We start from the raw sequence: 12,888 nt of genomic DNA, 5'->3' as shown, positions 1-12,888 counted from the left end.
ATTTTTAAGTAATGTACTGGCAGGGGTCATGAAATCCTCAAAGAAACTGCTATGAAATACTCCAAAGGAATGTTTTTCAGCCAATTTTAAGAATACAACCAACTTTATTAGCCAGGCATTGTGGCGCACACTTGTAGCCCCAGCTACTCGGGTGGCTGATGTGGGAGGATGTCTTGAGCCCAGGAGGTTGAGGCTGCGGTAAGCCATGATTGTACCACTGCACTCCCAGCCTGGGCAACAGAGCGAGACTGCCTCAAAAAAAAAAAAAAAAAAAGATTGCAGCCAACTTTAAATTATTGCTACACTGATTATGTGACTTTGCAGTCTAGGATTTCTTAACAATCTGGTTAAGGGAATAGTAGTTTTCTAAAAGTGTTTGGTGTGTACCACATATTTGGAAAATAAAAATAAAAGCCATACGTTGCCAGAAGTTTACGTATCTTTCTTTCATGATCTGTTATATTTATTATAACATTTAACTCCCAAAAGGCAGATTTTTTTTTCTTTATGAATACAGGGTGGAGCACCCTTCTTGTTGCATCAGTGCGCTGCCTGCAATTTGTAGTTATATTGCATAAGACCACGTTGAGAGTTAATTTTTGCATGTAATTCTAGAGCTAGAATGACTTCAGCAAATATGTGGCTTGTCATCCTTATTTTTTAAATGAGAAAACAGGGCCTCACAAATATTTTTGCTTAAAGTTAGTAGCAGAGCCATAGCTGGAATTCCTATCCTTTGATTCCAAGTATAATGTCCTTTATGTCATTTCTTTCTATGTTGTTTTTCTCAAAAACAGACATCTTTTTGCCCCATCTTTCACCACTGCTTTGTTCACCCCTGGGAACCACAAGTTTGTGGAACTCTCTTCTTATTGCAAATACCTTTTATCTTTTATCCAGGAAAAAAAATCAAATCAATTTCTAGTAGATTTGATCACTTGGACTTCTCTGTTTGACACTTCCTTAGCTATTTTTCATTTTTTGGCCTGGCTTTTTATTTACCTCTTCAACTTTCTTATTAACAATCTGTCTATTTTCATTTATATTCATCTTTGTTCCTAATTCTGTTGTGCTCCAAAAGAGAATTCTTTTATATCCTTAAACTCATTCAAGTAGTGACCTAGACTGAAAGAATACTACACACACCTTCGGTAGATGAATTACCATGAGATCAGCATCTTCAAGTTTTAAGAATTCTTAAGATGAATAGACTTTTCATGTCTTATTAGATTTTATCCTTATATTATGAGAGGAAAAAATACACAGATCTCTCTTAAGAATAATAGTTATCAACATTCTAGATCAGAGTTATTCTTTTTACTTGTTTGTCCTGTCAGACTTTCATAATTTAAAATAATAGGTCTGTAGACAGTCACTTTCTTACACCTCATTTACTTTTTTTTAAATTAAAGGCAAGTGGTCAAACTCTAAAAATCAAAAAACTTCATGTCAAAGGAAAAAAGACTAATGAGTCAAAGAAAGGCAAGAAGGTAACTTTAACAGGAGATACTGAAGATGAAGACTCTGCATCTACAAGTAGTTCACTAAAAAGAGGAAACAAAGACCTCAAGAAAAGAAAAATGGAGGAAAACACTTCTATTAGCTTGTCAAAACAAGAAAGTTTTACTTCAGTTAAGAAACCTAAAAGAGATGACTCCAAGGACCTAGCTCTTTGCAGGTATTATTTCCATTTTCATGCACTGTGTATTTATAATGTCCCATTTTATTTGTTTAGAAACCTTTTACCATATTAAAGCTTTCTTTCTGACAATTTATGTAAATAAAAAAATGTAAAGCATAAATGTTAAGAAAATGCATAAGTAAAAGTATAGTAAATGTATTCGTTTATCTTCTTTTAATGTTAATTTGCATTGAGTTTTTATTTGGAAGATTATAATTGGGCCTGGCACAGTGGCTCACACCTGAAATCCCAGCACTTTGAGAGGTCAAGACAGGTGGGTCACCTGAGGTCAGGAGTTCAAGACCAGCCTGGCCAACATGGTGAAACCCTGTCTGTACTAAAAATACAAAAATTAGCTGGGTGTAGTGGCGTGCACCCATAATCCCAGCTACTCGAGGGGCTGAGGCAGGAGAATCACTTGAACCCGGGATGCAGGGGTTGTAGTGAGCCGAGATAGTGCCACTGTGCTCCAGCCTGGGCTATAGAGCAAGACCCTGTCTCATATATATATATATCTCTCATATATATAATAACTGAAAGCTTTTTTAATTAAAAAATAAGACAGTTGTAAAGTATGGATACTGATTTCAAATATTATTTTCTTTAGTATGATTCTGACTGAAATGGAAACTCATGAGGATGCATGGCCTTTTCTACTTCCTGTAAACTTGAAACTTGTTCCTGGTTATAAGAAAGTTATTAAGAAGCCTATGGATTTTTCCACAATTAGAGAGAAACTAAGTAGTGGACAGTAAGTAAATCATTTCAGTTCACTAAATATTTATTGAATACCTGATATATGCTAGGCATATTTGTAGTGAGCCAAAGATATTTTAATTAACAGCAAGATATAGGCCCTGCCTTTGAGGCAGGTGTGTGTGTGTGTGTGTGTGTGTGTGTGTGTGTGTGTGTGTGTGTGTGTGTGTGTGTATGTGTATGTGCGTATTTGGTTAGAGTAGAATAGTATAGAAGAGAAACCAACTAAAATTATTTAAGAAATTAAAAACCAATGTAATAAACCTGCTTTTGACATTGAAAGAGCACCACAAACGCAAGCTGAAGGTAAGGAAAAGTATCAGGAGAGCCTCCCAAAGTAAGTAACATATAAGCTGGAATTTGTATTTTGCATCCATGGAGTATCAACCACACGTCATATGGATTTAACAAAAATTGACTCAAATATTGTTAGATTATCACAATGTAGAAATAGAAGATCTTTGGAAGCTTTACATATTAAGAGCTTTAATGTGAGTTATTGGAGAATACCAAAATTCCATTTATTAAATGCAGAAGAGAAAACTGTTATTTGCTCTTCTCTACCATATTCTCTTTGCAATCCTATTCCAAGAATAAAGTTACTTACTTTGGGAGGCTTTCCTGATACTCATACAATATATATTTTAATTACATTGTTATTGTCCAGTATATTATTTAGTTCTTCCTATACATTCTTTCGGTGAAAATAACTGTTCTCTATGATTTATATTCAATTTAGAAGAGTTAAATAGAACTTATAATGATCAGCGTCCCTCACATATATCAAGTGATTTACTAGGTTGACCAAATGACTAATTTATTTCTTTGGAGGATGAAATAACAGCCGTCCAAAGGTTTATGTCTGTTTTGTTTTATTATTTTTTAATTACAGAAGGGACCTGCCTAAATTAAGGAAGCATTTAAATGATTGATTGGTACTGATTGGTTCCAATATGCAAACACTGTTATCTAGATATGGACTAGTTCTTTTGTTTGTTCTTTTTTTTTTGAGACGGAGTTTCACTCTTGTTGCCCAAGCTAGAGTGCAATGGTGCATCTCGGCTCACTGCAACCTCTGCCTCCCGGGTTCAAGTGATTTTCCTGCCTCAGCCTCCCAAGTAGCTGGGATTACAGGTGCGCGCCACCATGCCTGGCTAATTTTTTGTATTTTTAGTATAAACAGGGTTTCACCATGTTAGCCAGGCTGGTCTCGAACTCCTGACCTCAGGTGATCCGCCCGCCCCCACCTCCTAAAGTGCTGGGATTACAGGCGTGAGCCACCTCACCCAGCCTCTTTTGTTTGTTCTATCAAAATAGTTGTCTAGGTAGATGGCACAATGAAATTTATAATTAACATGGCCAAGAAAAAGAATTACACGTGAAGACTTTACTAGTATTTAAATTAACTCTTGATTTTAACTTCCATGATCTTCCAATTCCTGGATAAAAGATTAACGTAAACCTCAAAATTCCTAAAACAAATAGGCTTAGAAATATATATAACAAAAAAATGCTACAAAATCATATGGGCCAGGTGAGGTGGCTCACGCCTGTAATCCCAGCACTTTGGGAGGTGGAGGCAGATGGATCACTTAAAGTCAGGAGTTCAAGACCAGCCTGGCCAATATGGTGAAATCTCGTCTCTATTAAAAGTACAAAAATTAGCTGGGCATGGTGGTGTATGCCTGTAGTCCCAAGCTACTTAGGGATGAGGCACGAGAATCACTTGAAACCAGAGGTGCAGGTTACAGTGAGCTATCTCGCCACTGCACTCCAGCCTGGGCAACAGAGTGAGACTGTCTCAAAAAAAAAAAAAAAAAAGCTACAAAATCAGCTCCTTTGAATGAATGGAGGAAGTCACAGGGGAAGAGGAAGAGAGAAGGAAACAGTCTGTGTAATCCTGTTTGTGATGCCAGGTGTGTGGGAAGCAAAATTTCCGTGGATTCAAGCTCCTCGAACTCTCCACTTTGAGTTGTTTGATTAAACCCAAATTAATGAGTTGGAACCAAAACTCACAAACCATATTTCAAATTTTTAAACTAGAAATTTTTAGAATAGAGGGAGGGGCCTACTTAAATGAATTTTTCTGAGTTCCATTAGCTGCCCCATCCCATAAAGGAAGGACACACACATGAGTTGTATACTTTTTTCACCTAGGATCTCAGCTAGAATTCTCTCCTGGATTCCACTCTCCCTAATGCTAATCATTAACCTTTTCTTAGGGTAAGGAACAAAGACAGAAGTAGTTCTCAAATCCACTTTAAAATATTTTATAAAAATCATTCCCACACAGATTATATGATTCCATTTAGATGAAGTGTCTAGAATAGATAAATCCATAGAGACAGATAGAAGATTGGTGGTTGCCAGGTACTGGGAAGAGGGAGGAATGGGGAATAACTGTTTAATGAGTATGATGTTTCCTTTCAGGGTGAGGACAGTGTTTTAGAGGGGACGATAATACAGTGTTGTGACTTAAATGCCACTGAACTGTCCACCTTACTATGGTTAATTTTATGTGAATTTCTTAACCTCAATAAAAATAAGCAAATAATTCCTAGGAAAATGGATGAGGTTACATAAGGGCTGACTTAACTCTGTGAGCACATTACACATAGAGAAATATTTCTTTCATTATCACACAGAAGAAGCGAGTCAAAGGTCTTACAAGATATTTCACCAAAGAAATAGAATTCCACTTTGACAAGGTCTCACAGCGTCAGTGCCTCATAGGGTATTTCTCTTTTTTTAATTGTTATTTAAATTTTTGCGGGTACACAGTAGGTGTATATATTTATGGACTACATGAGATACAGGCATGCAATACATAATAATCACATCATGGAAAATTGGGTATTCATCACCTCAAGCATTTATCCTTTGTGTTACAAATAATCCAATTCTACTCTTTTACTTATTTTAAAGTGTACAATTAAACTATGATTGACTATAGTCTCCTTGTTGTGCTGTCACATACTAGGTCTTATTCATTCCTTCTATTTTTTTGTACCCATTAACTATCCCCACCTTCCCACTGTGCTTCCCAGCCTCTGGTAACCATCCTTCTACTCAATTTCCATGAGCTCAATTGTTTTGATTTTTAGATCCCACAAATAAGTGAGAACACGTGATGTTTGTGTTTCTGTGCCTGGCTTATTTCACTTAATATAATGACCTCCAGTTTGATCCACGTTGTTTCAAATGACAAAATCTCATTCTTTTTTTATGGCTGAATGGTGCTCCATTGTGTTTAAGTACCACGTTTTCTTTATCCATTCGTCTGTTGATGGACACTTAGATTGCTTCCAAATCTTGGCTATTGTGAACAGTGCTGCACCAAACATAGGAATGCAAATATCTCTTTCATATACTGATGTCCTTTCTTTTGGGTATATACTCAGCAGTGGGATTGCTGGATCACATGGTAGCTCTGTTTTTAGTTTTTTTGAGGAACCTACAAACTGTTCTCCATAGTGGTTGTACTAATTTACACTCATGGGATATTTTTAATGGTTACATTATTTTAGTATCCAGCTTGTCATAGGTTAGAGTTAACTTAAAATTTGCATTTCTAAAAGCTATCTTTTAAAATGTATTGAATTGGCTTGAGTTGGCTTGAAATGACCATTCCCTTCTTACTAATAAGCTTATGCAGATTCATTCACCTTTCTTTTCTCTTTTCTGTTTTTCTACAGAGAAAGAGAATTGGGCTTATCCCGCCAGAAAAGCACAGAAGCCACAGTGCTTCTTGTTGAAAGACAGACCCTCATAATGTTACCTCTAGTAGAGAGATAGCATATGCTTGTTTTGCTTGTTTGGGTTCATCATACTCTATTGCTTGGGCAGAAGAGCATATATGAAGAGAAGAGAAATGGGAAATGGGGAAGACAATGCAGAGCACCATATCTTGGGGTGTATATAAAAGCAACAGGACAAGTGTAATTTTTATCGTTGCATGGGGAGCATTGACATGATTTCTACTGCAGCTGAGCATTTTTTAACATGGATAATAGGATCCTGCAAGTGATACATTTGGTCAGAGAACTTAATAAACTAGTCAAGTGGGATAGGTCCTGTGACGGAATTGTGTGATACAGGTCAAACAGGAGTTGGGTTATGGGGAAAATGCCAGTTGAAATATGTTTTGATCTTTGGAGAAACCTATTTTTTCATTTAACCTGTTCTTTAAATCCAGTATGTTCCAGAACATACAAAAATGTTTAAATGTTCCATTTATAAGAGGATATCATATATTTTATATCAGTTTAAATGCAGGTATCCTAATCATTTTTCTTTCATTTTTACCCTTTATTAACTCTTCATTTGTTTACAAAACAAATCCACTCTATGAACGCAATGTCTAATTATGTGTTTTCTTTCAGGTATCCAAACCTTGAAACCTTTGCTCTAGATGTCAGGCTTGTTTTTGACAACTGTGAAACATTTAATGAAGATGATTCTGATATAGGCAGAGCTGGCCACAATATGAGGAAGTATTTTGAAAAAAAGTGGACAGATACTTTCAAAGTGAGCTGAAGTTATAATAATCTCTTTATTTTTTTTCCTTTTAAACAAGGACAAATGAGACCAGCAATGTGAACTGTATTTACATAAACGTGCAAGGCACATACATAATGACTTTCTTTTTCCTTAAGATAAGTATAAAAAAAAAAAGTATCAGAAGAATGATACCATTTTTAAAGGCTTCATTCCTACAACAACCAAGGCCCTCGGTTATTGGTTTGTGTGATTTATCAGCTAATTTAGGTAGAACAGGGAAGCACACCCAAAGAATTTTCAAAGGAAAGGGTGTTATAGTGCAATAGCAATTAAAATATATCAAATCGCACTGAATACTCAACACCAGAGCTCTAATGTGGGAAATGGTTCTCCTTTCCCTCTCAATAAATATCTATTTTTCATTTTTTTACTTTGTAGTTTATTTTTTAGTGAATGTATTTAATTTTATGAATTATTTATGATTAAACCACATCCAGAATCTTCGTTTTCTGTGAAAAGGAAGAACTAGAAAATTGCTTTAAATCTTGAAAATACAACAAGGAATGTTTTAAAATATAAAACAAAGCCAAGTTAAACTGTTTACACTGATGTGCTATAAAAGCACCAAAAAGAAACTTTACTGTAGAGTTACAAGTACATTTATATATATATATGTTGCTGCATCACTTGTGTAGTTAAATTGTATTTCAAAACAGTGAAAAAATTGACATGTATATACTGTTCATTCTTGTTTATATTAAGTCTTGTTTTAAATATGTATTATGTGTATATATTGTTTGCAGACATTATTGTTCATGCCTTAGAGGATTGTAGCATTTTATTTTCGTCTGAAGGTAATGATAGCTATACAGTCTGTACAGTAATTATCCTCTACCAACACTGTGGCGTCTCCTTAATCTTGGTAGTGCCTGCCTTTGAAACAGGGTGTAGGGGATATTAGTTTTCCATTTTTCTATTTTGTTATATAATTTTAAGCCACCAGGGCCTAAATTAAAGTATAATCATTTGTATCCATGTGGAATAAAATTGTGACAATTTCCTACGCACACAGTATTTTTTCATAGAAACATTTCCCTCCCATTTGCCTTGCCTCAAAAATAAATTTAAAAGACATTTGTAACCACTGTGTTTTATCTACTGTGTGTTGTGGTGGCCTGTTGGAGGCAAATAGATCAGATTTTTTTTGTACCTATGTAAGAGTACTTGAAGTTTTATTTAAAATAAAATGTTGTGGAAAAGGTAGCATTCTTTTTTTAGGAGTGTTATTTTTCACTATGTGTGGCACGGATACAATAAAAGACTTTTACAAACTAATTTTTTAGTTTTTCTTAATGTACCTGAAAATATATTCTTTTTTAAAAGCCAGTTAATTTAAATTTGATTTTTACAGAGACCTACAGGAGGAACAGTGTGTAGAGTGTGGTTCAAAGAGCACTGGCCTGGGTGGAAGAGGGTGAGTTTAAGTCAGGTGGCCAAACTTCTGTAGCCTGTAAGCCTCACTGGTCTGCAAACGTCTCTGGACCTGGTCTTCTTTCTTATTTCACATTTTCAAGATGAAAATAGTAGAATACATTAGATCTTGTTCTGGTCTGAAAAATGCCTCTATGGGTAGCCAAATAACTCAATTGTCAAGAAGAAAAACGGATATATAAATTAGTCTAATAAGACATGTATTTCTCCAAGAATTCAAGAAATACAATTTGCTGCCCTGCTGGGCTCCGCCAGACTCCGGAGAATCATTGGCGTACAAGACAGGCCTTGCCTTCATGGAGCTTATAGCCCCTTGAAGTGGGCCTTAGATAATGTCCACTGTTTTTTATCATAAAGAGAGAATAGAAATGTTTTGAAAAAAATTTTTCAACTTCACAAAGCTTCAAAGCCACAGAGTATTTTCAGTATCTCTAGGTTGTTTGTGAAGACATATGAAAATCAGCTGTTATTATGTAAATATGTCAGTTTCTGTTAACCAGATATTGCAGTGATGCCTTAAAGGGGCTGGTGCTTAAGCAAAAATGCTTTGTAGAGCAGGAAAGAAGGCAGCACTGTGAATAAAAGTGTCTGGTTTTTGTGTTTCTAGAACTGCCTGATGCTCCATGGGGATTCTTCATGATGATTTTTTTTTTTGCCTTAGAGATTATATATGCTTATGTTAATTTATATTAGATGGTATATAAGGGGCTTGATAATAACATGTCTGGTGCCTGAGGGGCTCATAAATAAGAAAGTACTTAAACACACACACAAAATTTTTTGAGAGTGATAATTTTAAAAATAAATAGGAAAAAAAGGAAGGCTTGGTAAACACTGGCTGCTTTGGACTGGTATCTTCATTGTTGTTACTCAGCAGAGGTAGCTGTTAAACACTGAGTGGGCATGACCCCACAAGGGCTGCGGTTGGAGCAGGTGACAGTGGTTACTATACATACGTGGATCACTTGTTATGTAAGTGATTCATGCACTCCCAGTGCCCTAGGTTGGGCTTATTCTCAATAAAACCAATATCATTGTTCTCCTCAAATTAAAAAAAAAATTATCCTAACTCTCTCTGCTGTCACATAATTGCAAGTATATACAACATATTTTCCTTAAGATAAATTAGGCTTTCACCTGAACCTTCTTCATTTTAGTCCTAAAATCTGAAAATTATTAAGAAACTGGCCTACTTTCAAGTTTAGATTTAGATTATCACTCAAGTGGTGACCAACCAAGGATAACCAAACAATCCACTACTGTTGAACACAGAAAATAATCATCAGTTTGAAACAGTACGTAGACAGTAAATTAATATTTGAGTTGTTAACCACAGTGAAAATTAAACAGGTGAAGATGTGTCTATAGGTACACCTAAAACTCAAAAGAAGTAAATTAACCATAAATGCAAGGTGATCTTTTTCTTGTTCCAATTCCAAAATAAAATCTGTCACAAGCATCAGTTTTAATCTGAATTATGAAGGATCTAATCTGTCTTTAGTACCTTAATATACCCCTCCATGCTCCTTCTCTTTTCCAGCCCCTCAATCCCCATATTCTTTAAGGAAATTCAAAATTCCGTTCCTTTAGCTTTCTCCCATTAAACAAACACATCCTCAACAAGGAAGTCTGCTATCAGACATTTACTCCTAATTGTACATTTAATTTATGAGCTTCCTCTTTCAAGGTTATTTGCTTTTCAAATATCTCCATTTGAGAAATGAAAGAGGTTTGTGTCTTGCTAAAAGAATTTTATTTCAACAAGGAGAATAAACGAGGTATTTTATTTTATTTTATTTTATTTTATTGAGACAGAGTATTGCTCGGTCGCCCAGGCTGGAGTGCAGTGGTATGATCACAGCTCACTGCAACCTCCGCCTCACGGGTTCAAGTGATTCTTGTGCCTCAGCCTCCTGAGCAGTTGGGACTATAGGCACGTGCCACCACACCTGGCTGATTTCTGTATTTTCAGTAGAGACGGGTGTTTCACTATATTGGCCAGGCTGTTCTCAAACTCAGATGATCTGCCTGCCTCAGCCTCCCAAAGTGCTGGGATTACAGACATAAGCCACTAAAATGTTCCTTTCTTTTTTTCTTTTTTTTTTTTTTTTTTGAGATGGAGTCTCGCTTTGTCACCCAGGCTGGAGTGCAGTGGTGCAATCTCGGTTCACTGCAAGCTCCACCTCCTGGGTTCACACCATTCTCCTGCCTCAGCCTCCAGAGTAGCTGGGACTACAGTCGTCCTCCACCACACCCAGCTAATTTTTGTATTTTTAGTAGAGACGGGGTTTCACTGTGTTAGCCAGGATGGTCTCGATCTCCTGACCTCGTGATCCGCCCCCGCGGCCTCCCAAAGTGCTGGGATTACATGCGTGAGCCACTGCACCCAGCCAAGCCACTAAAATTTTCTTTCCACAGGGATGTGACTTTAAAAAATAGGGAAATGAATAGAATCTTATCTGCTAGGAATCTTGCTTCAACAAGATCTCTTAGACTTGCTTTGGCCACATTACAACTCTACCAAAAAAAGGAATTTTTTTTAAACCTCAAATAATGGAGGTAATTAATTCCTTTCTTCAATTCATGGCACACTCTTTACGTTATTCTTGCAAAGCCCCTCTGTGTTACTTTTTTTGTTTCATTCTTCAGTTCATCTCCACTTTCCCCCATATACAACCACTTAAAATACGCCTTTCCAGTCGACCACTTAAGTATTTATTTAGCAATGTTTCTTTATATAATATGAAAAATACATATGTACACACAGTGGTTTTTAGATATATCAGTTGCATTATGCTATAAATCTTATTGTTTTTAAATTCTGTTTCTGTTTCTTTTGAGTTGGAAAAATGTGTAACTTTAGTTCATTGGTTTTCATTGCTATAAGGTATTCCATCAGAGGCACACACAACATTTTACTTACAAATTTCTCTAGAAATGAAAACCTAGGTTGCCTGCAACTCATTGTCACTGCAAATAATACTGCAGTGATTTTTTTAATACATGGACTTGTATATGGAATCCAGTTTCCAAGGTATCCCCAAGTGACCCTTGCCTTCTAGTATTCATGCCCATGTATAATCCCTTTCCACATTGTGTCGGGGTTAATCTCTGTGACCAACATAATATGGCATAGTGATAGCTTTGTGAATTCCCAGACTAAGCCATAAAATAACACTGCTGCTTCCGCCTTGTCCTCTTGGATTACTTGTTCTCTTGGATTACTTGTTCTCTTGGATTACTTGTCCTCTTGGATTACTTGTCCTCGTGGATTACTTGTCCTCTTGGATTACTTGTCCTCTTGGATTACTTGTCCTCGTGGATTACTTGTCCTCTTGGATTACTTGTCCTCTTGGATTACTTGTCCTCGTGGATTACTTGTCCTCTTGGATTACTTGTCCTCTTGGATTACTTGTCCTCTTGGATTACTTGTCCTCTTGGATTACTTGTCCTCTTGGATTACTTGTCCTCTTGGATTACTTGTTCTCTTGGATTACTTGTCCTCTTGGATTACTTGTTCTCTTGGATTACTTGTCCTCTTGGATTACTTGTCCTCTTGGATTACTTGTCCTCTTGGATTACTTGTCCTCTTGGATTACTTGTCCTCTTGGATTACTTGTCCTCTTGGATTACTTGTCCTCTTGGATTACTTGTTCTCTTGGATTACTTGTTCTCTTGGATTACTTGTTCTCTTGGATTACTTGTTCTCTTGGATTACTTGTCCTCTTGGATTACTTGTTCTCTTGGATTACTTGTCCTCTTGGATTACTTGTCCTCTTGGATTACTTGTCCTCTTGGATTACTTGTTCTGGGCAAAACCAGCCACTATGTTATTAGGATGCTTTAGCAGCCCAGCCCTATGGAGCAGCCAATAGCTACCACCAACTTACAAGCCCTATGACTGAGGCATCTTAGAAGTGGATCCTTCAGCCCAAGGTAAACATTCAGATGACCGGAGCCCCAGCCAACATCTCGACTGAAACTTCATAAGCAACCCTGAGCCAGAACTACCCAGCTAAGCCACTCCTGACTTCTTGACCCACAGAAACCATGAGATAATAAACGTTTATTGTTGGTTTAAACCACTCGGTTTTGAGTAATTTGTTATCCGGCAATAGATAACTAATATCCTGAGGTAAGAGTTTCTCTAGGATCTACACAGGGGAGTATGTCCCAGTTGTTAGATCTGTACTTGTTTAACTTGCCATGATATTGCCATGCTACTCTTCAGACAACTGCACCAGTTTAGCCTCCTACCGTCAATGGAAGAGGGCTCTTTCTCCCTATTGCCCAACCAGTGCTCAATATTTGGATTATTTTTTCCTAACAACTTATTATTACAGATTTTGAATTTTGAAAAGTATCAAGCATTTATTATTATTATTATACTTTAAGTTCTGAGATACATGTGCAGAATGTACAGGTTTGTTCCATAGGTATACACGTGCCATGGTGGTTTG

The 12,888-nt window shown here is 36.5% G+C and overlaps 1 protein-coding gene across 50 annotated transcripts in view; it reads left to right on the top strand.

Annotated features, from left to right (window-relative positions):
- The window catches only part of BAZ2B (bromodomain adjacent to zinc finger domain 2B), a 396,738-nt gene extending 388,466 nt beyond the window's left edge, over window positions 1-8,272 (top strand). For all 50 annotated transcript variants that reach the window (XM_054477916.2, XM_063647532.1, XM_063647507.1 and 47 more), the window contains 3 exons: window positions 1,413-1,678; window positions 2,289-2,432; window positions 6,820-8,272. In XM_054477916.2, the coding sequence (XP_054333891.1) occupies window positions 1,413-1,678; window positions 2,289-2,432; window positions 6,820-6,973 (564 nt within the window). In that variant the 3' untranslated portion in view covers window positions 6,974-8,272. The remainder of the gene's footprint in view (window positions 1-1,412; window positions 1,679-2,288; window positions 2,433-6,819) is intronic.
- The last annotated feature ends 4,616 nt before the right edge of the window (window positions 8,273-12,888 follow it).

Source organism: Pongo pygmaeus, chromosome 11 (genome assembly GCF_028885625.2).
Source record: "Pongo pygmaeus isolate AG05252 chromosome 11, NHGRI_mPonPyg2-v2.0_pri, whole genome shotgun sequence".
In the NCBI taxonomy this organism is placed as follows: domain Eukaryota; kingdom Metazoa; phylum Chordata; class Mammalia; order Primates; family Hominidae; genus Pongo; species Pongo pygmaeus.
Note: the sequence above shows the minus strand (reverse complement) of the source record. Positions and strands in the feature narration are given on the sequence as shown.